The following is a 27587-nucleotide window of genomic DNA, read 5'->3' as shown; positions in this document are numbered from 1 at the left end:
GAAGCCGTATCAGCGCTGTTAAGAGAATTTAAATAATGTAGTAGCTTTGATTTCACAAGCGCTCGTTCAACGAATGTACAGTCTCCGGCGATATGAAAGACCCACTGGGAGCGCGTGGCCAAGGCGGTGGCTGGCGGGGGCGCTGCGAGCGCTCCGGGCAGTTCCGTTCCGCCTCGAGGGGAGGACGCTCACTCGGGGCTCAGCTAAAGCGCGCGCTTATCAGTTTGTGCTGAGCCCCGAGTGAGCGTCCTCCCCTCGAAGCAGAATGGAATTGCCCGGAGCGCTTGTAGCGCCCCCGCCAGCCACTGCCTCGGCCACGCCTCCCAGTGGGTCTTTCATATCGCCGGAGACTGTACGTTTTAAGTCCGCGCGCTCGCTCTAATGTCATCCGCAGTGCCGTATATAACTCGTGACATTGTGTATGGAATACCTACAACTCTTGAAACGACTACCTCGCAAAAATGTTTTCTATTAGACCCAGTTGTAACGTTAAAACGCATCAGAAGGGGCCTATCATACAAAAAAGTTCAAACGCAGGAAATACCGTTAGTTCTGATGAGGGGCGGATACGGTGCAGTCAATTCGGTCAATAACGTTTTGTCGATGGCAGTAGATTAAAAATGCCATATCTAAACGGCAAAACAAATCTAGCAATAAAAGCATTTATGCTAGTGATCAAGTGAACAATAAGGAAATAAATCATTCGGGCTGAAACCCTTTGACATTGTTCATGCTGACAAATTATGAAAATAATCTCGGGAGAAAGGAACAAGGGGGACAAAGGGCAAACACATCCTTCTCCTGCCCGCTTGCACCTTTGCATTAATTGAATAATGATTATAACTTTGAAATGCAGGCCGTTCACCCTTGTTAGCAACTCGTGGCAGCTGATCAAACATGTTTGCTCTACCGACGTCTAACCCCCGGTTAGCTCAGTTGTTAGAGCGCTCCACTGGAAATGGAGAGGTCACTGGTTCGATACCAGGACCATGCAGACAGATTTTTTTCGGTCGGGCATCAGTCACCTAGCTGTGTTTGGAGATTTGTGTTTATTCTTTGTTCCCCTTCTCTGGGGATTATTTTCGTCACTTCTTTTGCAGCTCGCTTGCATCTTTGCATTAATTGCGTTATCATTAAAGCTTGGAAATGTAAGCGGTTCACCCTTGTTGCTGTCAGACTGGTGGCAGCTGATAAAAACCCCTTTGCTCTGCTGACGTCTAACTCCTGGTTACACCAGTTGGTAGAGCGCTCCACTGGAAAAGGAGAGGTCCCTGGTTCGATACCAGGACCAGGCGGATTTGTTCGGTCGCACACCAGTCACCTAGTTGTGTTTGGAGATTAGTTTGTCCTTTGTTACCCTTGTTCCCCTTCTCCAGGGATAATTTTCGTCATTCTTGTCCCGCTCGCTTTCACCTTTATATTAATTGCATTATCGTTCATGCTGAGTTTCACAAATGGCAAATTATTTTTAAAAATAATATTTCTTCGTGTAAACAGAATGATGCGAGCAAAAGAACACGCCTCAGTTTATCATCAGCAGCTCTAAAGACTGAAGAGAGCGACCATATAAAATGCTCGTGGACCGTGACCGGCCCGAAATAGATTTGTAGATTTTCAAGTGGCTCGCACCGCGCACAGTATTGAGGCTTTTGTTTTGTTCTCTCTGTGTTTGCGGCAACATTTATTTTTTGTTAGATTTACGGTGCTGTATAATAGCGGGTTCACGGAAGGTGTACCTACAAACCCTATTGCGATCAACACACTTTCCTAGACAAGTTCGTTTGTCACGGACACGTCCGCATAAAACGCTATTGCTCTACGGAACCACGCTTACCGAAATATGTGAACGACAAACTCAAAAGCAAGTTAAGTACCTCGCCACATTTGTGGCTAACCATACAAATAACCTTATCTGCCTAAATACCGATTGTCGGGTTTGTGAAATAACGGTGATGGTAAAAAAATTATATTAACACCAATGAAAAAAGACACATGGAGAAATGTACGCTTTCCTTTCCAACAGGTAACGACTTTTCCTTTGAATTAAAGTACTGAAACTGTAACATAACATATTTTTTTGTAATCTGCAAAAAGACGGCAAAGACAGGCGGTTTTGCGGTTAGTTTACAAAAATAGCGTAAAATGTAAAGATAGAACAAGTTGTTCTGAACTCGTAAGTGCATTTTTCACGGCCCTAGCGTAACATTCAGTTTCGTGTGCGGTTTGAATACGTGACTGCGTATGGGGGGGGGGGGGGGGAACTCCAGCTCCAACAAAACAAAAAAAAATAACAAAAAAAAGGAAGAAACAAGCAGGCTAGCATTGAAATGAAAGCGTCAAAAGTACTCGGAGAAACATAATCCGTTAAACCTTTGGAAGCCGGGGTCCACAGTGCTTATGCATCATAGAAAAGACAGTCAGCATACAGATTCGAACGCGAGTCACCGCGAGATCCGTGCTTCGAATGCTGCATGGCATGGAGTTCAAGAAGAAACTTGGCACGCGGCATTCAAACCACGAATATTGCGGTGAGTCATGTTTGCAGACTGTCTTTCGTATGCCGTATGCAGAGTGTGATCCCCGTTTAATGAGATGACATGACGATCACACGATGAGCGACGTGAGAGCTCACGTGCTATCGCGCCCAAATAACGATCTCACGTGATCGAAACATTTTTTTGTTTCTTGACGTTTATTTATAATTCACGTTATTTTTCTCTTTAGGCTCTCATATAGTGGTACCTTTGCCGCCAGCATGGTGAGGTAATGTCACGAGATAAGTCACTTATTAGTCGCAAACGTTTCCCGGTGCAAAAATACGAAGCCGGTACTGCATGTATACTTCCCGTACCGGTTTCCCTTTGGTGACACATGGGCGTAGTCAACGACTTTGTTGTCAGGCTCTGCGGAGGCTTTTTCTCCGTGCTTAAAAGCCGACGACCAGACTCGAGATTCTGCAAGGCAGAAGATCCTCCTCACCATGAGGGAGGAGGAAACAGGCAACGGTGGACAGGGTCAAAGGGGGGAGAGGAGGAAGCGGGAGAAAAGTGGAAAGCGGGAACTGGTCGTCGGTCTTTGACCGCTAAAGTCATATCTCTCCTCCGCGGTTCACAGGATGGCCTCTTTTAGACGAAAACGGTAAGCAGCAGAGAAGCTACGTTCAATGTTGCGTGCGTAGTGGACAGCCTACCTGCGAGTTCGACAGATGCGTTGCGAGAGCGCGCCTCCCCGAGGGCGTTGGTTGCCGTGCACCAGTAGAGGCCCGTGTCCTGGTCCCTGCGGCTGTGCTGGACGTGCAGGAAGAAGAGCTGTCCCTCCGGCAGCACCATGCGGGTGGCCGAGTTGCGCACGGGGCGGCCCTCGTGGAACCAGGACAGGCGAGCCGGGGGCTCTGCGTCCGCCCGGCACCGCAGCGTCACCGGCTCGTGCTTGCGCACCACCACGTCGCCCGGGTGCTCGGTGATGCGGGGAGCCCGGCCGGGCACTGCGACAAAACAAAGAAAGGAGATTCAATGCGATGAACAGATATGCAATCATTGCTTACGAAGGTTACGTATACACGTAAATAAATACAGAGAGGGCCACAATACGCGAGGAATAACACCCAAGAAAACTGCAGAATTGTGTTGGACAGATACGTAGTCTTTGGGAGGGGGAGCCATGAAATATCTCAGTAAATTATGGCTACTATACTTCGATTCAGCTTAGCTGAATCGAAGAATAGTAACCATTGCTGAATTGAAAAAATGGGGGCCTCCGGCCCCCATTCTTTCAATTGTTGACAGTGGTAAGTTCAAAACGGCGTTGATTAGTATCTTTACTTAATTTTGTTAATCATGATTTTTATAAATTTTCCCACGTGAGTTTTTCACTAGCGGCTCATTGTTCCCCCACTCCCCCTCCTTAATGCTTTATGCCCCTAGAGTAAATAAATGAAATAAAATTAAATGAAATGAAGTCCAGACGCAGCTGACGCTACGAGCTAATGAGTTAATTAGGCAGCGCCAAAAGTGCAAGTCACCAGGCCCTTTTTGTTTATGATTGGTACACTGGTCTGATTGGCCCCACCAGCTGGTAGCGTCGGCTGCGTTTAGATTTAAGGTGAAACGAAGTTTAAATAAACTACACTCAGCGTGTTTATGCTTCAATCCCCCATTCTCTTGTGAGCGCCTCCGTTTTGTTGCCTAGCGCAGACCCCAGAGCAAGCGTAATGGCGATAGCCATGATCTGAAAATGGCACTTTTCGAGCTTCAGAAACCTTGTCAGGAAGCTAGATGCGATGTCGTTGTGCTCCGTCAGGAACAGTTTTACCATTTGTGGGGGACGGAAATGAGTTTTCTGTAATTTCATATAAAACTTAAGATAACTGGCAACGATTATTTCAAGCAGCAAGCTAGCCGAACTGTGATTAATTCTTGTATAAACTATATGTATGTGGGTTATTGATATTTTATATTGCCTCGCTTCTCTCTGTGGATGAGCTCGAGTGGTAAAAACAACCAAACCAAACAAAACATCAAACATATCACTCGAACGGTATGTCGAAGTGTGCATAACTATATGCATAGGGAAGGTAACCTCCAAGCAAGACAAAACGACAGTTTGTAAAAAACAACAATTTAAAAAGTTGTGGATTGCGTTTTTTTTGTGATAGGTTGTCATTTTAGCGATCCAGCATATCTGTATAGATATATCATTGGAAATTAGCTGAGTTGTGGCTAAATTTGCAATCTCTACGAGTGATGCATAACGAAGTGTTTAGTTTGAAATTGAGGAATCAACTCTCTGTTTAATTAACAAGGAGTTTTACGCTTTCCTTTTCATTTTTTTACTTGACAGCGTTAAGTCAAGCACTGCTTATGCCTGCTTTGTCATTCAGCAAGTACAGTTTCTGAAATTCTGGGAGCTTGTTCTCGGAAAGTGTTCCTGGCTGATACGTCAAGCGATATTGTATGACGATGCAATATATTTAACCACCCCCCCCCCCCTTTAAAAAAAAAAAAAAAAACTTTTTTAGACTTTTTTTTTTCTCACAAATAAACAGAAACTAGCAAGCTAATTTTGTAATGAAATGCGCTCATCTGAAACACAAACTTAGGTGGAAAAACTTGGTATTTACCAATCTCCCGTGTGTGAAAATTGCGAAGAAAGCGCCAATGTCGTGTTTGCGCCGCTGGCTTTGTCGTCGCACACTATTCGAAAGAAGACTGGCTCAGGCCTGAGGGCTTTTGCTTGCTGTCCATAGTTTATTCTACGAGCAACCCCAGCAGTGCCAAGAAAAAAAAGAAAAGGGGGGGGGGGGGGGTGTCCGCGGCGTTTTACGTCCAACACTCGCTTACCGCAGGAGCACTCGTGGCCGCGCTTTGCACTCAAAGGGGTTACGGTTTGATGCTGCCCTTGAGTCAATCGCAATATTCCGAGTTCACTAATTTCTTCTTTCGGTCACTCCAATGACGAGGACGTGCCAAAGACTTCTTTGTCGAACGCGGTAGCAGTGCTCACGTGTACGGAAGAAGGGTCTGTTTGCTCTTTCGAAGTGGTCTGAAAGTATAAGGTGGGGCCTCATCTTAGCGTTTGCGGCGTGGATGGCTAAGAGCAGCACCCTGTGCGAGCTTCCTCTCGTCGGTCGCTGCTGCGATGAGTCGCTCGAGAGAAGAGGCACGGCGTGGAACGCAATATCCGGTGTTTCGGACCAACGGCGCGGTTTCAAGTTTTTCCGGATGTGCCTCGTCGGCAATATCGAAAACCATCAGGACTCGATAAAGATTTCTGTTCGGTGGTTGCACTTTTTTTTTCCCCCTTTATCCGCGCTTAAGTCACGTCACAAGTCCGCTTCTTCTTTGTTTTTTCGCCTTGGCATAAAAATGAAGTTTCAAACTTGTAATTGTAAGTATAAAAAAAACAGCACAGAGCAAGCGTCTCGTTTCACTAACGCACACAAAGGAGAAAATCCACGAGTTTCTAGTTGATGCTTCCTTGCATATCAATAAAATATGTTTCATACCGCGGAACGTGAATAAATGTCGGACTTGATCAAACTCTCCTCAGCTATAATTTCTCTCTCTCTCTCTCTCTCTCTCTATTTCTTACTCGTTCTCGTACTAAGAGTTCCACCAAACGAAAACAAAGCCGGGCTAAAAAAAATGATTATATTTTCTTCATCTCCCACTGCCGATTCATACAACATTCCTTTTTCTAGAAAAAAAGTCGAGGATTAAATGCCTCTATAAAAGTAACGCCAGACAGGGGGTCCAAGTTGAGTTAACCGGACGTTTCACGGAACGGTCATAAAAAGTTAGTATACGACACTGACAGATCCGAGATCTTCCCGTAGCTGATTCGTCTGCCCGGAAACCCTTACGTTTGTGTTTACGAAGCTGCGGCGAGGTTTCCGAACAGAAAAACCCTTTGGCGGCTTTTGGACGGAACGACAGCTCCGAGAGGTGGGGCTGCCTCTCTCACGCTCTTCTGGCTGCTCCATCATTTGATGGCGGTCATAGGTCCTTGGATCGATAAGATCGAGAGATAAGAGACATTCTTAATTTCGTTTGCGCGTGAAGCAAGCTTTCCAGATCCATTTCCACCGTAAAAAAAACGTATATTGAACTTCGGCCGCGTGGCATCAACCTGACAAGTCGAATTAAAACGAAAGAAACACACAAGAGGACGAAACAGACGACACAGCTGACAAGTCCCTTGCAGAAATCCTTTAAAGCGGATGTTTCAGCGTAGACTTTTATAAATTTCTAAAATAATATGTAAGTTGAGAGAAAAAAGATACAAACTGCCTGCAACGGTGGACGTCAGAGATTGCAAAACCCTAATTATCTAACTAATGGACAAACCTTTGCTGATTAACTTGTAATTAACGCTGTTTGGTAGCCACTACTAATGATAAGTTTGTGTAGCTACGAACAAAACGACCTTACATTCGTTTTTAAACGGAGAAAATAATTTTACTAAGCACTGCAACGAAAAAATCTCAATTTTTTTTTTTTTTTTTTTCGGAAAACCGGAGCATAGTGCCCGAGGAGCGAAGAAAATCTGGCTGCGTTTCCGTTTTTGTTTTTATAAAAAAAAAACTGGTCACTTTCTCACAATGCTGGGCTCAGGAGAAAATCTTTTTCTTCGTTTGAAAATTGGATATGAGGCGTTTGGTCTGTAGCTACAAATTTGCGATTAAAAAGATAACTAGTAAATTTTAGTTAACTATTAAGCCAACTAGTCTTTTTTGTGATCTCTGATATTGGCCGTGGCCGGCAACTTGTTTCCCTCTCCACCCCCTTTGCCAATTTTTTTTTTCTTTTTTGTAGTCCCAATTTTTTGTTTTAGTTTTTGAAAGTCTTTGCCAAAACACCTGGTATGTTTACTGCTGTCAATGATGTAACAATGAAGTTTCAATAAATATATCGGCTAAACTAGGATGAGGCGGGAGAAGAGTGTTATAGGTGGCAATGTACCTCAAGGGGTGAAGAGGCAAGAGGTCGAGTTTAAAGCGGAATATCGTTCATGAGGGCTCCATCAAATTGACTGGTGAATATAATCACTTTGGCTAGTGTTTTCATTTCGCTATATGAAACTGTTTTTATATGGGTGTTTTTAACGTTGTGTTTGGGACTTTTACATTTTCAAGATACAACAAAAAGGTTTTACATTTAGTAGGTATTAACCAGGACCTTGGAGGGATCCTTTTTGGGAATCAACAGCGACGTTACGCAACGGATCATAAAGCAACACCGGATAACACTGTGGGCTCATGACGTCTTGGCTTCACAAAGAAGCCCGTAGATATAATAACACTTCCTTCCTTCGCAATATGAGTCCACTTAGATCTGAAGGCGCTACGCATCCTCAGAACAAGCCAAACCGACGGAAACTTCTAATTAAAGCATGTGTGGGGGGCCGCGAGGCCCTGCCACGTTATTTAAAGTGAGGACATAGAACGAGACAAGCGAACGACGTGTCTGCCTGTGATGGCGGCTTCAGAGCATTCTCTTTTATTTTGATGAGAAGAATGGGTCTGTGGGTGAATTGCAGCCTACAGATATGCCCCCCTTAGCGAGGAGCCCCAACGAGCGATTAAATAAAACAAAAAGAAAAACGACAACACACAATTAGGGTGCTAGCTGTGGTGATGAGTTTGTCCAGTGGACTTGAGCAGACTTCCTGCGAGACTTCGGACTTTCTTCGCGCGTCTCACATGTGATGAGGTTCACGGGTGCGTGGCGGTTTGGCGCACGAACACATGCGTTGCACTGTACAAGTCTTGAGAGACGTAAGGAGTCTTCCCAGACACCGCGCGTGCGGGAACTGGTCGTAGGTCTGCAAAAGCCTCCTTCAGCTTTGTGGCGTAGTCTTCTGGCCTCGTGTTTGGAGACGGGTCGACCTCAAAAAAGTCTGATGGTAATCGGAGGGTCGTCCCATAGACGAGTTCAGATGTTGCACAGCCGAGGTCCTGCTTTAACGCCGTTCGAAATCCGAGTAAGACGAGTGGAAGCTGTTGTACCCACTCCCTGGAGTTCGCGTGGGCCATGAGCGCGGACTTGACGTGTCGGTGGAAACGTTCCACCAAGCCGTTAGACTGCGGATGGTATGCCGTTGTCCGGGATCTTGTCATGCCTAGGATTCGGGACAACTCGGTGAACAAGCTGGACTCGAATTGTCGCCCCCTATCGGTGACGATTTCAGAAGGGCATCCGAAGCGCGCCACCCAAGAGAACACGAAAGCCTCGGCGACGGTGGCTGCAGTCATATCAGGCAACGATGTAGCCTCCGGCCACCTTGTGAAGCGGTCGATATACGTCAGGATGTATCGTTGCCCTTGGGATGTCGGAAGGGGTCCGACAAGGTCAAGGTGAACCTTGTCGAAACGGGAATCGGGCTGCAGGAAGCTCGTGTGTGGAGGGACTGGATGGCGGTGTATCTTGGCGCGTTGACATGCCAAACAGGTCCGTGCCCAGTTTCGCACGTCGGACTTGAGCCGTGGCCACACATACCGAATGGCCACTAGCCTCTGCGTCGCCTTCACGCCGGGGTGCGACAACGAATGAATGGCATCAAAAAGCTGCCTTCGTAGAGCAACCGGAACGAATGGGTGATGCGTTCCTGTGGATGTGTCGCAGACGATGGTGATGTCTCCAGGAAATTGGACGTCCTGCAATTGTAAAGCTGTGCTCGTTGTGCGTAGCCGCTGCAGCTCCTGGTCGGATGCCTGATATTGAGCCAGCAACCTGATGTCGACTTGTGGAGAAGATGACGGCACGGCGTCAATTCGGCTCAGTACATCAGCGGGGATGTTGGATGTACCTTTGACGTGCCGAATGTCGGTCGTGAACTCAGACAAGAACGAAAGTTGCCGAATCTCTCGAGGCGTGTAGGTGGAACCGGAATTTCGGATGGCGTACGTCAGTGGCTTGTGGTCCGTCCAGATGACAAAGGAGCGACCTTCGATACAATGTTGAAAGTGCCGGACTGAAAAGTACGCAGCTAGCAGCTCCCTCCCAAAAACACTGTAGCGGGTCTGAGCGGCCTTTAACTTCTTGGAGAAGAAAGCCACGGGTTGCCACTCGCCATCGACGTGTTGTTGCAAGACGGCACCGACAGCAGTGGCTGAGGCATCGGTCATAATCGAGGTTTGGGCGGAGTGCTCTGGATGTCGCAAAAGCACGGCATCGGCAAGTACATTCTTCACTGCGCAGAAAGCTTGCTCTGCGTCTTCACTCCATGGTACGTTAGATAAGGGACGCGGAGACTTGGTCAGGAGGGAGTCAAGGGGCTGGACCAGTCTCGCGCAGTTCGGAATGAACCGCCGGTAAAAGTTTACCAGGCCGAGGAACTGGCGGAGCTTGGTGATCGAGGTAGGTCTTGGGAAGTCTCTGATCACTTGAACTTTCGACGGCAAAGGTCTAATGCCGTGGCGGTCCAGTCGGTGTCCAAGGAATTCAAGTTCTGTTCTTCCAAATTCACTTTTTGCGGCGTTGATAATGATGCCGTGATCTGAGAGCCTTTGAAACAAAAGACGGAGGTGGTTGGTGTGCTCCTCCGGTGTTGAGCTAGCGACCAACAAGTCGTCAACGTAGGCGAATACGAAGGGAAGCCCGCGCGTGACAGTGTCGATGAACCGCTGGAAGGTTTGAGCCGCATTACTGAGGCCAAAAGGCATACGTAGGAAATCAAACAAGCCAAACGGTGTAGTTATGGCTGTCTTCGGGATATCTTCGTCAGCGACTGGTATCTGGTGGTACGCGCGGGTAAGGTCAACCTTCGAAAAGCTGGTAGTGCCTTGAAGGTTGACAGTAAAGTCCTGGATGTTGGGAAGAGGGTATCTGTCGGGCACTGTGTTCTTATTCAGTGCGCGATAGTCGCCACATGGTCTCCAGTCTCCGTTCTTCTTAGACACCATATGCAGCGGAGACGCCCAGCTGCTTGACGAGGGTCGGATGATTCCAAGCTCGAGCATATGCTCGAATTCTTCGCGAGCGATACGGAGTTTTTCTGGAGCCAGACGACGGGGTCGGGAATGAACCGGTGCGCCCGTTGTTTCGATGTGATGGTGAACATCGTGCAAAACCGGTCTTGTCCAGTCAGGGGCTCGCGTGAGGCTTGGAAAATCCTGGAGGGGAGGTTGGAATGGCCCGTCGATGTTGGAGCAGACTGACGCGAATCTTGCGGTGTCAGTTGTTGAGACGCCTTGCACAGAGAGTCGCGTTGTGGAGTCGAGCAGACGTCTCTCCTTAACGTCTACGGGGAGGCTGTGGTGATGTAGGAAGTCAGCGCCGATGATCGCGTTGCCTACGTCTGCGACCAGGAACACCCATCGGTAGACTCGTCTGAGGCCAAGATTTATGGTGATCGACCGTTCCTTGTAGACGGGGATTGACGAGTTGTTCACAGCCCGAAGGTAGTAGATGGGCGTTTGTGATCGATCCGCGCGTTTTGCAGGAACAGCGCTTACCTCAGCCCCGGTATCGACGAGATAACGGGTTCCCGTGGTCTTGTCGGCGATGTAGAATAGGCGACTTCCTGGCAGGTTTTGAAGGAGCAAGGCCGAAGGCAGTGCCGGGCGTCGGAACCAAAGCGGCGATGGTATACGCAGACGTCCGCTGAACTTGCCGAGCGAGTATGGTCAGCATTTCTCCGACGAGATGTTGAACGTCCACGTTGTTGTTGAGTGCGTGGATGATCTCGCCGGTGAGTTGCTGCGGTAACGCTCCGTTCCAACCGCTGGCAAAGCTGTTCGAGGTTGCCGTCGAACGATGGAGTGCCTGGCAGGACAGGCATAGCTTCGCTACCGTCTTCTGTCGCCGATGTAACGCTGGCGACGGATGGGGCGGCAACTTCAATAACGGCGTCCGCCAGGGCTGCGAGGCCTGTGGGGTCGAGAGCCGTAGCGGCGGCCAACACCAGCTGTACGTTGGTTGGCAGGCGCTGAATAAATAGCTCCCGCAGCAGAGCGTCGCCGATCGTGTTGGCGCGATCTCCAAGGAGCTGAGTCATCCGCCTTAGCAGCTGGGACGGACGTCGATCGCCGAGTTCTTCCGCCGAAAGTAGTTCTTGAAGGCGGGAGCGATCTGATGCCTCGGTTCTCTGCAGGAGAGCCGCCTTCAGCTGGTCGTAGGAAGCTGTGGCCGAGGGTTGCGCAAGGATGTCGTATACTTCGTTGGCTGCTGCCAGCGACAGCGCCGAGACGACATGATGATACTTGCTCTCCTGGCTCGTACACAGCCGAGAGGAAACTGGGACTCAGCCTGCAGGAACCAGACCCTCGGGTTTCTGTCATAGTACGGGGGAAGTCGGACTGCAACCGACGAGATGGAAGCCGGGGATCCGGCTGCTACTCCTTCGGGTTCGCCGTTGTCCATGGTCCTCGACCGGGTCACCAAATATGTGGGGGGCCGCGAGGCCCTGCCACGTTATTTAAAGTGAGGACATAGAACGAGACAAGCGAACGACGTGTCTGCCTGTGATGGCGGCTTCAGAGCATTCTCTTTTATTTTGATGAGAAGAATGGGTCTGTGGGTGCGTTGCAGCCTACACATGCTTCTCACACACTTCATCCCTGAATAAATTTAAACTTGTCTTAATATTTCTAATGAATCTGAAGACCACGTGAGTGTGTATCTCTGCAAAGCACCCGGATACACTTAGAGCTCCCTTAGTCGAGCATAACAAACCATATAAAACACGCATAATGCACACGCGATATATTTTCTGGTTCTCAGGTTTATTAGAATGAAAACAAGATTAATTGCTATTTGTGTTATCCACTTATACCTCGTAATATTATTCAAGTTTCTCATTAACAACCGCCCTTACATCTTTCCTATACAGTTAATGATATATATCAATCAGACTTCGTTGCTGAAAGTGAAATCCCGTCTTTCTCAAGATGCCAACCTAGATACGAACTTGCTCTTACCTGTGACGCCTCAAACGGAGACAACGACTACACTCTAAGTAACACCTGCGCGTCTACTTACCAGCAAAACATTCGAAGAGCCACTCTCTGCGATTAACGAAATCGGCTCAGTGAATGATGAGGCGGAACATCTGTTTAGACCTCAGAATTAAGTCTGCGCTGTGACATTACGCAATGCGAGCATGAAGCTTTGCATTGCGTAGTGCCACAGCTCAGACTTCATTTTTAAGTCTAAACGGATGTTCCGCCTCATCATTCGCTGAGCTGACTTCGTAGATCCCAGAGATTGGCTCTTCGAGTGTTTTGCGGGTAAGTAGACGCGCAGGCATTTGTTAGAGTGTACTATTACTCTAACGGGATGTTGCATTAACTGAAGTAACTATGGGTGACTCACACATACTCTGCTCATCTATCCAGTAGTTGCACAGCAGCAGCAGATAGCATGCGGCGCGATAGCAGTTGGCTTCAAGATACGCATGGTACAACGATGCATTTTCTTTGCTCTCACATTATCTCTTCCCGTTTTTATTTCGCCCTCCGAACAGTTAGTGGACGCTTTTCGCACGGGAATTTCGTGTCGCGAGAAATAGTGGCTGCTGTCGCCCCCATTCCAGCTGTGTGTTTATGTGCGTGAGTGGGCCTTTGTGTACAGTAAAACAACAATCAACTCTGCGTATTTCTTTTTTTTTTCACCATAGCGAGAGATAAGTGCAGGGCACGGGAATGCCGTTACCGCTCTCCGTGGATTTTCAAAAGCCGGCTATGTGGCAAGCCTAATGAGTACAGCACCTGATGCACGGTCTGCTAGGAATTCTGACGAAGTAACCAGCACGGCGGTCCGTCAGTTGGACAGGAGTTGAGTAGCGGGAAATGGTGTCTTGCTGACAATCTCAGAATCGTTAAAATAAACAGCCAGCGGAAGACTAAGGATAAATGCCGACCACCTGCGGACTTTTTCAGGTTCAACGGAAATCTCAGTTACACGGCGCCTTCTATGCAATAAGCCCCCGTCAGATTGCGGGCCCCGCGGCCGGGATCCTAATCCGCTACCTGGGGATTCTTTCGCCAGCACTTTGAATCAAAGTCACCAAAAACAGCTAAAAAAAAAGGTGTTATGAATTTAACGAAAAAAAAAATTACCTGAAGTAAAATTCGCGGTCTCCACTAATTACAACGAATAAAGGAAAACTGGAAAAAAACTTATTAAACAATGTAAGCACATTTCTTTTGTTCGTTTGATTCTATATCGCCGATACCATAATAAGTATTTAAAAAAGTAAAATATGTTTTTATATGCACACAGTTAAAAAAAAAAAAAAAGCTATTCCAGGCGTTCGCACGTTTTTTTTTTTTTTTTTTGGAAACCGATTTTTTTTGCGAGGTTATGTCAGCTTTTTTTTTGGCGTTTTAACGTATTCACACAGTTCAGATACGCCATTCCATGCGAAATGGTTCAACGACAGGCTCATAAAGAAGGAAGCCATAGTTTTTTTCTCTTTTGATTTATATATTTCCTGTGGGTTTGGAATGTTAGTGCTTGTATGGAAGATAAGGCTAGCCCTATGTGCCATGTTTATAACCACGTATAAAATAGAGGACTATAAAAATATATTCTTATCGCTTCTGTCATGGGCTTTGTTTTCTTCCTATGACAGAAAGTTCAAAGCAGGACAAAAATATCAAACAGCTTTAGTGTACTGCTAAATATCTGCTCGACGAAACATGCCTCTGAGCTTGATTAGCTCGGCCACATCGAAACTTTTTTAGGACTATATTTCCAGATTTACGTTTCTAACCGCTACTATGGGTAGAATGACATTTACGTGCGTAGACTATAAGAAAAATAGTGTTTTAATAATGCGGCAAGCTTAATGAAAAAAAAATAATGTCATCATTAGGTAAAGGAGAGTACCCTCTTCATGGTTTTCAGTGTTCCAATAAAATATTATACAAAGCCCCCTCTCTGGAAACAAAGAAGCCAGTTCAGTGGATTCACTCGAGCTCTGTTATAAACTATAATTCACTTGCGACGAATTTCTTATTTACACGGGCTCGATAAAATCAGGGGTTTAGAAGAAAAATACTCAAAGGAGCAATTGCGTGCGTCTCCTCTGGCCCTGTTTAAGCATTTAAAGTACAACTGTAAATTCCTTCGACTTCCTGAAGATGGTCGCACCCGTGATGGTACTACATTAACTGCATTCTCTCATCCGTGAACTCCTTAACAGACAAGCAAGCTTCTCTTATTTGCGACGCATGCGACGTGGACGACGGACGCGATCCATATATTTCACTTTCGCAGGCCAGTGCGCGCCAAGGTACTGGTGGCAACCTCCGTTTAAGGCCCGTTCACACTCTTGCGACCGAATAAGACCGAGAGAGACCAGACCGGTTTTTAAAAAGACCATGAAATGATTTTAAAATCCAATTTCATCCACCGCACGTCTTAAAAGGTGTGAAAAGAAACACAAAAACACAAAAATAGGGAGCCAAAAAAATTATTCGCTATAGAACTTTTAAAAGAAAATTGGACTCTTTTGCACCTTCTTTCCTTCGAAAGCTCTCTGCCTTTTTACTGCGATGCATCCGCGGAAACGGAGCACGTCAGCCGAATCCACGGCGCCTATTGTGTAAGAGCCTACCTCACCAGCACCGCGATTGTAAACAATAGATAGCCGGCGAATGTTTCCTAAAAGTTTTGTTAAATAATATTCAGATCCACATTTTGCAGCATATTTAGAAATTTGTGGCGAAAATTGGCAAATTTGAGATATGTATGTATGTATGTATGTACTTATGCGGCGCTTGCTCTTTGCAAAGAGCGTCTGCAAAACAGACACGCCCCCCCCCCCCCCCCCCCCCCCCGAAAAAAAAAGAGAAGAAATTAGAGTATTGTTGCTGCTGGAGTCACCGCACTGGCGCTCCTCGTAGTTAATGGGCTGAAACAGCTCGTCAGATCTCCCGAGACTCGCGCCGTTGAGAACTTCCTGAAGTCTCTCCTGAAGCTTGTCTGCCCGTCTTCTTTCCGTCTGGAACTGCCTCTTCAACTCCTTCACCGTAGCCAATCCTCTCTTGTCCTGCATCTTGCACTCCTCGATGTTGTCCTGTGCTCTTGCTTCAGCTTCTTTGCTTTCTCTCGAAATCGCACTTCTGGTTGTTTGACATCTCCAGATGAATGGTGAGATCCTTTACGGCATCGTCCAGCTGCGCCTTGAGTTTGGTGCAGCTGTCCGAACGTTGCCTTGCTTTGCACTGCTCCAGGTCATCTTTGGACTCCTCAATGGCTTTCTGTAGCATGTCCACGCGTTCCTGCGCCTCAGCCTTGCGCTGTAGCACCTCCTCCTTCATAGAGGGCAGCAGACGCTTGTATAGTGTCAGCGCCGCTTCGTTCTCTATCACCTTCGTCGCACGCTCCTGCTTAACAAGAAGTGCTTCGTTTGACAAGCGTAGCTTCTCCTCAAACTCCTACCACATTTTCTCTGGGGCCTGCCTGTGTTTCTCCTCTTCCTCCAGCAGGTATGCCCCCATCTCCTCTACCAACGCCTTCCCTTTCTCCGTTACCTTGTTTGCCTCGGAAGCAGCAATGGCGCTACGTCGGGAAGCATCTTCTAAACCATGAATGGTGGTGTGCATTGAAGTTATCTTGCCTGCCATTTGCTCGTTCACCCCAAGCAGAGCCTCCCGCTTCTTGTCGGAGTAGTCGATCTGTTGGCACGAGTCTCGCAGCAGCGTCTCCAGCAATGCCTTCTCGGCGAGCGTTACAGGTGAATCGCCCACCAAGCCTCGAGCCTCCGCTTCGCGCACGCCACAAAATTGGTTTCTTCTCTAAATCCAAGAGCTTGCTCAATGCGAGTACCGACGCCTGCTGCAGGTTCCAGTGCTGGACACTCGAGAAGCAAATGTTGTAAAGTTTCGACCGCATCACCACATGCACTGCACAGCACGTCCGTTACGTTGGTGTCATATCTTCTTCTGTACAGACGGGTACGCAAGGCACCACCGCGGGCCTTGGCGAGGAGCCGACTTTCCAACGTATTTCCACACCAGTGGATAGGAGCGATGTCGGTCTTGTAAGACGCGTAGAGGTGCATACTTGAATGTTCATGCATGTCTGCCCTCCAGCGGTCTGCCTCGACAGTCTTTATCAGCCCTCTAACCTTGGCTACCCAGTCTTTCTTTGTAGATGGCTCGTCGGTCATTGAGAAGGCACCATACTTTGTCCCAAGTCGAATGACTCGACGCCTCCACGTTGTGTGTACGTTTTTTAGATGCATGTATACGAAAATTATCCTCGCCCAGCAGTCTCCATTCATATGTCGAAGTCGAGCATAATATTCGAGTTTGCTGCTGGCTTCACGTGCCTCGAAAGAGGACCATCCGAGATCTCCTTGAACAAGTAGATTGTTCAAGGATGGCGCTTGGCTGAGAGCCAAGCGCCATCTATCGTGTGGTAAACGAAGCTGAGAGCCAGCTCCGGAGCTGTTTTTCGCACTTTTAACGATCAAATCAGCACGACCAACGAACGTTTATTTTTTTACGTGTTCTTTTCGCGCGTCCCGACTTCAAGCAGCAAGAAAAAAGTACTTGAAACAGACCACGACGAACGAGAACGCTGGATCCACAAACACCCGAGAGGAGCTACAACGGCGACGAATCTACCGATGCCGACCAAGCGATCTGCGCAGAAATAAACCTAGCAAGCACTCCCGACTCGGCGCAGCGTTGCTTCGACGGTACTTGGCCAAGACAGTCTGCCCACGACCGGCTGGCGTGCTGAATGGAATATGCCCGCGTGACCCTTGTGGACCCTTCCCGTATTTTGGTCATTGACCTCAATTTTAAATTAAGGGGTGAGGTCAATCTCTTCCCCTTGGTTTCCGAGGCAGTGTTGACGAACACTGTCGTCGAAAAGGGACTCTCGTCGATTCTATCTTCTTGTTTTGTGTGATAATAGAGCTAAAATAAATGCCGTATGGATTACCTTCGTAACACGGCATGTACACTTTGTTATTGGTATGCCATTTTTATTCTGACAGACTGCACGTCACTGTCGAGCTATAACAGTTCGTGGGAGGTACACGTGCAATGCCGGTCCAACCTTTCTTTGCCGAGTGTCGCGTCAGTATCGAGTTGCAATCGTAAAAGATCGGCCCCGAGGCGCTTACCAACAGCGCGAATACAGCACTTCCATCAAACGCGCGCGTCCGCTCCGAGTGTGAAGAGGTATTTACGTGGCTCTTGCTGACACTGTCGTAGTTCAAACGTATCTTTTTTTAACGTCGGCTCGCTCCTGCATCTCCGAGGACGCGAAAAACGCCGCGGCCATTTGTCCCTATCTTCGTCGCTTTGCAAACGACTGACACGGGCCGCCTTTTACCAACAATGACAGTTGGGTTGACTTCTGGAGTCTTCACCGAAAGACTTGCCGCACTTCCCAACAGGCATACCGGTGTATGGGACTAGTCCCATGCTGTCGCTGTAGCGCAACATATCTAGTTGAATCTCGCTCAGCTGCGATGTGATGAGAAGCGCCGATTCAGAAATTACATCGGTGACATCAGCGCAGTAAAACCTACGGGCACACCGCCAACTCGCCGTAGCTAACGCTCCCATTCTCCTACTGCCGAGAGAACTTTCGTTTCCGGAAACAGCGTACGTCACGACCGTCAAAATTACGCCGCAGCTTGTTTTGCGGTCAGTTGGAGAAAGAGAAAAAGCCGATGTTTCATTAATTTTTTGTGTAGAAGTTAAGAAACCGAGACGAAAACGGGTGCCTGTTTGGCATTCAGTGAACATTGACGGTTTAATGTAAAAGTTATCTGGCAAAAGTAAAAAGGTCATTTCATGGTCCCTTTAAGCTTCTTGCAGCGTCTTAGGACCGAATGCGCTGCAGCGGAGCTGGTCCTAAGACTTCGCAAGAGGCTTAAAAACCGGCCTGGTCTCTCTCGGTCTTACTGGGTCGCAAGAGTGTGAACGGGCCTTCATTCTGGAAGCACGAAGTTCTGACGGAACGAGTGCATCTTTCCAAGGTTCCGAGCATGACTGCCAGAAAAACAGCACTTTTTCTCAAAAATGATTTCTGCGGCCAAACCTCTTTTCCGGTGGTCTGCGGCAATTACAGGGTCCAATAGCAACCGCTTAGAGCAGCCGCAGCTGAGGCCCATGATGAACAAGAGCGGCCCTTTTCCCGTCCCAGGAGGTCTGGCGAGGGGTGTACCTCGCCCGCCCAGCGCATCTGTCTCCGGCACTCAGTCGGCCGCCACGTGTTATGAAGAGTCACTTAGTGTGGGTCGAACGTGAATCGTGACGTGAGGTGACGAGCGGCTTTGGTTTTTTCTGCGAGGCCTGCCGCCTATCAACTCGGACGCTCGGGAATCACTACAAAGCGCGTCGTTTTTCCGCGAGAAAGAACACAATTTAAAGATAGACAGGTTACATACCAACACAAAACGTTGTGTGTGAGTGTGTGTGTGTGTAGTTTTCAAGCTTAAGTTAACACACAATCAAGGCAAAGGTAACACAGAAGGCGGAGCATTACAGAATAGTGGTTAGAGTATGTATGTAGGTGTAGAATTCTCATGTTAACGTAACAGTGCGGTAAAATGAACATCCTTGCACCTGAAATATTTGACTCGAAGAGGCGATGTAAGCCTTTGTGAACTTCTGCTTTGCTCCGCCAAAGTTAGTCATGAAAGTTAATCCCGATAAACTTACCATATTTGTCGTTGAAAAACAACGTGCGAGAGAAAACTTTCAAAACAGGACGACGCAGCTGGTACAATAGTGCGGGCATTAATTTCAAAGTAGGATTTCATGCGAAACATAAGTACGCTAAAAAGATGTCGATGAACATTTCCGAATTTCGCTTGAAGATTTCTGCCCAAATTTCGAAGTAGCGCGGATATTGAAAGAAGCATCAGTCGCACTATTTCTCTTCTATTCTTTGTTATACCGCGCGACCATCCTCGTATGATCATCAGATTCTCATGGTAACGCAAAATGAAGACAAATAACTCCTCAGCTTCACGGTCTCAATGACTTCCCGACTCAACGGGAGCTATTTATCGCAAGCACAAGTGTGGAGGAGAGTGATGGGCGATTGAAAGGCCGCAGTCGTTTCCCGAGTTGGCCCCCAACGCTACGTTTATGTGTTTATGTCTCTTTTGGGCCTTCTTGGAATCAAGCCTCCCTTTCGCAGCCCAGTCTCTCGCTGACCAGGCGGGGGCCGTGGCACGCGACACCCCCGCTCTGCCCGGTTTTTCTGTTCCATATATTTTCGTTGCTCACCCTGTCGTCGCGAGCATGCTCCCTACGGGATGCGAAGGCAGGAAAACGACAGGCGTAATGGCTGACTTCCGGAGATGGTGGCGCCTCCTTGCGTGCTTGTCGACGCGCGTCTGGGGTTGCCTACCGCGATCCGCGGCTGGAGGCTCCGCCGTGTCTCGGTTTTTGTTCTAATTTGGGATCCCGTTTTCTCAAGATGTGTATCTGGGTAGTCTTCCTCCCTCGCTGAATTCCCCCCTCCCTCTCTTGGAGTCGGCCAGATTCCATCTTTCGGCCGTTTACGGCTCCTGGGCCACTCATCGGCCCGCTGCTGAAAGGTCCCTGTCTAGCACACGCGTAAACAGAACAAGCGTCGTGAGTTCGTTGGACAGCTTTGGGACGGGGCATAACACAGGTGCAAAGAAGGAAAACAAGGTGACGTAGGCATAACTTGGTATTTCACTCCAACAAGCAGCCGAACTATTCGAGCCCTGAAGCTGCAACAAATTATCTGACGATCCGGGTGATGACGGCGACACCTGTGGCAATGAACCTTAACAACATTTAGTCAGCGAATGAACCATCTGTTCCCCCTCCTTTCCCCTGCATTCATTCTCATCAATACTGCAATAACCCAAGCCCGTGAAACTTTTTCACAGCCAGAGAGAAAAACCTCACGTCAGGCAAACACCACCACCACCAATCTGAAATTAACTTATGCATCTGTACACGAACACATATACACGGCTTGCACTGATGTCACACCACCGGCCATTGAGGTCGTCTTGGCTGCTCAATGCGTGCGCATTCTAGAGCTTACATTTCGCACCTGCAAATTTGGTTTTATCGGCAAGAACTACAAATTACCACAAGCATGATGCGATGACCCCACGTGCAAGTCATGTATAAGCATCTTCACTTTCACACCAGTTTCGATCAGTAAAACAAAGGCATCATATTTGTGGTCTGTTGTGAAACGTCTGGAGACTCAGCATTATTTGACAGGGCCCATACCGTCTCGATTTATGTCGGCCTTAAAGGGGCCGGCAGGGTGGGTATGTTTCTCACTTTATAAAAGCCTACCGGAACTAGTCACTAGTGGAACCCAGGTAGACTGGCACAACGCCACTGACCAAGAAACTTCTTTGTCGCCGCGTAATTTCAAGGATAATAGCGGACTTCACAAGACTCGATAAATAAGTTGTGGGGACATTGTTGGCGTTAAAACAATGCAATCTCTAGAATTTCGTCATCAAGCTTTGCGATCGCCGCGGTGACGATATTTAAATGCGGCTCATATGGCGGAAACGAGAACTGCGTGAGCATTCAGTTTGGGCTCGTGACAATTTAGGCCTGTGCCCCATTCGATGTGATGACGGGAATAGTAGGAACCTTAACCATGTGCGTAACTCGGCGAGTGCCCTGTGCTTTGCCAACCCCAGCGCATGATTACGGTAATTATTGGTGGCATAGAATCGACTCCACGTAGCGTGGTCGCTTGTTCTGGTTGGGAGTTGAGGGGCTGAACGCTGCTCGTTCAAAAGTTAAACGCTGTGTAAAAAAAAAAAAAAAAAAAGAAAGAAAAAAAAAACGAAACAAAATTTGTGTTTTGTAGGTTATGATTTTCAGGGCACGATTCGAGTGGCATTTACTGAAGGTTTCAAAAATGTTGCATCGTCCCTTTAATTAGTCATTTCGGAAAACACAACTAATGCCACCTAGGCTCCTAAGTTCACAGGAACACAACACACCTATTGACCCGACAGTCCTCTTGACTCGGCTATCACGTTACTATTGAGTCTTGCTTCGTCGGATCTCCTAACGCGGTGGACCTCTTAACCAGAAACGCCCTCTTCTTTTCCTTTTATCCCATTACACCATTCACACGGCTGAATCGATCGTAAGCTTGTAAGTTTGATGTCCGGTTGGCTCTGGGAATTGTCTCACAGAATTCAGAATTGTTTGTTACGCTGCCCTACAAAAATGTCTAAAAATGCCAGCCCGCATTTGATAACTCGACTGCGCGTTTCAACCACGATCCGCGGGCGCTTATCTTCCCTTTTCCTCGCTTCTTCCAAGCTCCCTCTCATTACGAGAGAGAGAGAGAGAGAGAGAGAACGCGTACGGATGAACGCACCCCGAGGATCTGTTTCTTTTCGGCCGACGTCGAATCCGTCGCGCGCCTTTTTACTGCTGCTCCAGTTACGGCAGGCAGTCTTTCGAGTTGGTCCGGCGTTCCGAGCGGCGTTCGGCGCTCAGAACGCCGGGCCAACTTGCATTTCTAATTTCCAGTTTCCATTCCCTTAATTAGGGTGGCCCCCGTCAGCCAGGGCGTTCGCGCTGCCCGACGGGGGCCGGCCTAATTTGGGGAATAGAAATTAGGAATAGACTGAGGACAAAAATAAGTAGAGTGAAGCCGGAGCCACGTTTCTCATGCATCATGCGAACAGCACCGTGTTCGCAGCAGACCTGATGTCAAAGTTATCATCGGACCCGCCTTGAGCATAAGCATGTTTGCTTCGTGTATACGCGTGCTTTGCACATGTCTAAAGGCACTATTTTTTTATGACCAATGTGACAAGATTGTTATACAAGGTCGAAACACGTCTCAGACAGGTCTGTAGACTGTATTTTCTATGATGGTGGTAGCAGTGTGAGCGAGGCTCAAATATAACCACCTGCTGTATTCTTTGAAAGCCTGGTGCTTTCTCTTCTATGCGAATTGGAAACAGTTACTTTCGACTACCTGGGTCACTCGTGGAGATGTTGAATAACGAACTTGTAATGCGCCTTTTATGTAATGATTTAAAGAAATCGTAACGCCAACATCGGATGGTCGGTTTGTTCGTAAGATTACGCCTAATTATGTTGGACGTTCTTACTACATTTTGCGGTGTAATGTATTGCTTGGACGATGTATGCGGATTCGAAGAAAAAGTATCTGGTTTCGGGTCTTTAGTTACTCGAGTGCTTTAGTAATTTAAAAAAAAAAAATAATAGTATGTGATGCCGAGAAGAAACAGCTTACATGGAAATCACCCGGGGTGTAGTCTTGACGATTTGAGATAGGGATTTACTTTCAGTAATTAAAAATTAAAACAACAACAACAACAAATAGCGTTTTGCCCCACAGATTCATAATGCAGGCGCCCAAAATTCAGCATTAGCCAAAGCTACCGGAGGTCAGTTCTATTGGTGCCAGTTAAATGATTATGTAAAATTTTACTTAAGGCAGATGTCCCAGTTCACTTGATTGGGCTGTCACTTTCAATAAAGCGATTTTTGGTCAAAAGAATATTTTATCGCGAAAAGCTAACATTGTAACATTCTCCTAATAAGTAAAAAAAAATGTGTGTGTGTGTATGTTTATACAGCCTAAAACTTAGTCTACCTCAACGGGTGACTTGTCTCCCTGCTGTAGATGAGAAATTCAGCCAATGCAGTACAACCGCTATACTGGGGTTTTTAACGTGCACCACGCAGTAGTGATAAACAACCACACACCGGTAAAATGCTCATCCAGATCGAAACGGGCAAGGGTGGAGATTGAACCCAAGATCCCTTGGTTCTGCAGTGTGAGCTTTCGCTCTACGTGCTCCGAGCTGGTGTGCGCTCGCCCACTCGGCCACCAATCCGCCTCTGTTAATAAGTACTTTAACAATCGTAAGTTTTGTCGAGTGCTTAATTTATCAAAAGAAGGCAGGTCGAAACAATGTCACTTTTTTTTTTATTTAGAGTCGATATGTCAACATTGATAACTTTACTAGTTTGCGATGTTGAGAAAAAAAAAAAAAAACTGTGACCGCCACACTAACGCAGTGTGCACAAAACTCGTGAGTTCTTATGCTCCTCGTGATTCAGCACAGTGTTAATTATTTTCGCAATCTGATTTTATGGCTATGCATCTGTGCATTAGGTAGTACCCTTTAACAGGGAATTTTCTAGGAACGATTGACACGCGCACGGCAGAAAACCGCGGCAACCGTCCTACATTACTTCAGGCCTTTTGGGCTGACCGACAAACATGCGTCATGAGGTGTTCACAAAAGAAGACATCAATTCATGTTCCGTATCCCTTAGCATGTCTCAGTGTGGTCCAGTACTTCTGTCTGATTGGTTGTTTGTTACATGTAACATATTCATATCACAAAATTAACAAAACTCGACATAAAGCACCACAATTTTAAGAAGTAACGTATTACTTGTAATCCATCACTTGTTTCAAGTAATTTTGTAATTGCCATGTTACTCTTCTGTGGCTGCAATTTGTAATGAAATTTCTTTGCAATATTGGTAACGGATTACTTTATTTACCTGTTACTTTTTTTAAATGCGAACATAATACAGGAACTGGGGCAACATGAGCAGGCAATTCAGCACCATAAAGATGGCAAGTTTAACAAAATAGAAGACATCGTGAAGAGGGTAACCGTAAGAAAACACGATTGTGTGTATGGCCGGTCACTAGAACCACTAGAAAGACGTGCTAGGAATATACAAATAAGCGAAAAACAAAGGTCAAGAAGACAACGCCGAGTAGGCGTTGTCTTCTTAATCTCCCGGCGGGAATTAACGCTGCTACTGAGCATGCGCACCACTAGCTTTGTCTGCAGAATTCCAGGGATCATTTCCGGTCGCCATTAGCTAGCGGTATGACGGATGTTTTCGCAGCGTCCGCTGCCTTGGAAGTTTACAGGTGAACGGAATACACCTACAGTGTTTCTCTTAAATACAATATTTTATTCTTACAAGGACTACCATAATGTGGGCGTATGAGAAATAGAAAGTAGCGTTGCAGAACATTTTTGAAGACTTCAAAGTTGTTTCTATTGTTTTCTTTATAAGTGTACGAAAAAAGTAACGTGAAAGTAATGGTAACGTAACGAGTAAAGTAACCCGTTACCTTTCAGCGAAAGTAATTTGTAACGATAATCTATTACGTGTTAGGCTCGGTACTTTGTAATTGTAATCCATTAGATTTTTCAAGTAACTGGGAGAAGTCTGGCACCAATACCGCCGCGAGCTCGCCGAAATCAAAACCAAACGAATTGAAGCCACGCAATGGCGTCGACGGCGCCAGCGCTCCAGTCAGGTAACTACCCAGATAAAAATGTCTTACTAAGCAACATATTTAAATAGCTTTGGCGCAATAAGCAGAACACACAAACAGAAGCCATATTGTATCTAGTAAGATCAGTCTGTGGTAGAAAAAGTAACGCGAGTAGCAAAAGAATACGCATATGTTATCGCTGGTGAGCGCAGATGGTATATTGCACGAAGATTCATGGGGCAGCTATAATTATCCATGATATACGGCGGAAATGTTAAGACGTCTAAGGCAGGCCGATGAAAACTGCCAGCGTGCAATCCGACATCTGCTGGCGTCGCCTCCGACTACCCCGGAAAACGATGAATAGCAGAGAGGGGAACGACCCGTAAGCTGCAATCAACAGGCATCGATGAAGAGCATTCCTCCTAACTACTGCTCCCCAAAGCAATTTATCGCGAACTATGTTACGATAGACTGGGGTAGATACAGCTGACTGATTTCGAAACTACCCAGCCACTGCCAGTACGCCGGTGCAAAAACAAGCTGATCATCTCGTGAAACCGACGCGACGACTGCGTTATACTTCGTTCAAAAGCCTAAGTCACAAGGCCTTTTCTGCCTATGTTTGGTTCAGCGCTGCACTGTAAAAAATAACTGTGTAAAAAAACAGAAAAAGCTTGGCAAGTTTCTTGCCACGAATTTTCTGTTTTCGTCTGTTTCCCTGTTATCATACTTTCCGTTAAAATCATAGCATTTCCTGTTCTTGGCTTTTCTGTAAAAAAAATACACTTTCTGTTGTCAAATTTTGCGAAAAACCGGTTTCTGTTAAAACAAAGAGTGTCTGTTCTGGAACTTTGTAAAAAGATCGGCTTTCTGTAGTCGATTATTTTGAAAACACCGGCCTTTGTTAAAAGAAGGATTGTCTGTTTTGGAACTTTGTAAAAAAATCGACACTCTGTTGTCCCAATTTTGCGGGAAAATGATTTCTGTTAAAAGAATGGTTGTCTGTTCTGGGACTCTGTAAAAAGATCGACTTTCTATTTTTAAATGTTGTTTAAAAACAGTTTTTTTCGAAAAGTAAACAGAGTTTCTGTTCTGGGACTCTGTAAAAAGATCGACTTTCTATTTTTGAATATCGTGAAAAAAAGTTTATTTTGAAAAGGAAACAGAGTTTCTGTTCTATACCTTTGTAAAAAGACAACTTAAAAAGATTTTTAACAAGAAAGTTATTTTTCATTAAAACATGTAACAGAGTTTACGTAATAAAAATAACTGTCCCACAGCATCGAGAAAAAATATGTCAAGCCCGAGTCCTACTAGAGCGACATAAGCAACAGCCGACACAGAGAAAACACGATTGCATGCAGCATCAATGCAAAGCGAAGTTTGGCAGGCTTGCATTCAGTCATGCCTCGTTCACGGAGCACACTGAGCTCGGGAACGAAGCTCGAGTGATTCAAGCCTGCCAAAGATAACACCTGTGTGAATGCTGGAGGTTTCTCAGAGCCGGCTGTTGCTGTCTGTCGCCTTTGCGGGACCAGTACACAAAGAAACATGTACAACAGAAAGTGACAGGGTAATGTCAAATTTTCTTGTAAGGTAGCGCATATACTTACTCGCTACCGATTATCGACATATTCTTAAACATTTACACTTGTTTTAACAATGCCTCCATTATTATTTAGTCTTTCTCTATTGCTGAGTAAGGCGCTGAATTCCAGTCCTGTAAAAGTCCTTGCTTCGACTTGGCAGATTGGCATGCAGTTCCAGATCATCAACATCCAGAAAGTGGCATCTTCCGAGTGCATTTGTTAACTACCTTTTGTTTCGCCTAGACTAGGACTACATTTCTCGGAAGACAAGCCGACACTGCACACGAGTCTCGAAGTAGGAGTAACGACCTCTACAGGGGCGGAATTGAGTTTTACTTTGCAATGTGAATGTGAAGAGTTTGAATAGTTATTGATAAATTACTAACTGCCTGTGAGAAACATGGCAATAATTTATTTGATGAATAAATACGCTATATTTTGCGACAAAGCATTTTGAGGCCTTATAGTTTTATACCTGCCCTTGTACATTGTTACCGCACCCTGCATACAGAATACGGCAATAGTTACTGTATTCTGTAGACGTGTGAAAGAAACATGTTTTCAAATTGGGCTCATCAACCAACATTTTGCAAGCTTCAAAAGCTCGCAGGCTTGCAGCTTTTTAGAGGGTTATTTTTAATTAGCCGAAATTCAAATTAAGTATAATGTTTCTGAGATCAACTTGAGAACTCTTTTTTTTTTCTGTGGCACAGAAATGTCAGTGAGATCAAATATTCCAGATGAATTGAAATAAACCACTGATTATTTTGGGAACACGCCATATTTACACCTTCCCTACCTTCCTGGACTTATTAACGCCGGGATGTTCGCGATGAAAGAAGTCGTCAAACTTGTTAAAGAAAGAAAACATGAGATATTGTAATATTGGTAAATAACCACTTTATTTCTTGCATTCGCCACGCTTTGGCTCTGAACAGATGGCTTGTCTTCAACAGACTATTAGAAACTGCAGTTTTATTTCTTAACTTTGGCCCGCTTGGGGCTCAAACTAAATGGAATTTATTGAACATACCTACTTCGACTCTTAACTCTGCCCTCTTGGGCTCTTAACGATACACTTCCTGAGTATATACCTGGTATTCTTTTTATGGACAAAAATATTGAAGAGAACTTGCACCAGGGAAATCTTGATAGTGCCATTAGTTTGCTTGACTTGGCGGCCACTAGGAACAACAGATGTTTTAATTAACCTTTTCGTTAAAAAAATAAGCGTATAGTTACAATTAGAAACTTGATAAGCATC

The 27587-nt window shown here is 46.3% G+C and overlaps 1 protein-coding gene across 2 annotated transcripts in view; it reads right to left on the bottom strand.

Annotated features, from left to right (window-relative positions):
- The window catches only part of LOC8035728 (roundabout homolog 1), a 219573-nt gene that overhangs the window by 86079 nt on the left and 105907 nt on the right, over positions 1-27587 (bottom strand). For both annotated transcript variants that reach the window (XM_029995107.3, XM_029995108.3), the window contains exon 2: positions 3191-3484. In XM_029995107.3, coding sequence (XP_029850967.2) covers positions 3191-3484 — 294 coding nt within the window. The remainder of the gene's footprint in view (positions 1-3190; positions 3485-27587) is intronic.

This window comes from Ixodes scapularis, unplaced genomic scaffold (genome assembly GCF_016920785.2).
Source record: "Ixodes scapularis isolate PalLabHiFi unplaced genomic scaffold, ASM1692078v2 PGA_scaffold0__279_contigs__length_252992795, whole genome shotgun sequence".
NCBI lineage: Eukaryota > Metazoa > Arthropoda > Arachnida > Ixodida > Ixodidae > Ixodes > Ixodes scapularis.
The sequence above is the reverse complement of the archived record's forward strand: the minus strand, read 5'-3'. Positions and strand labels throughout refer to the sequence as shown.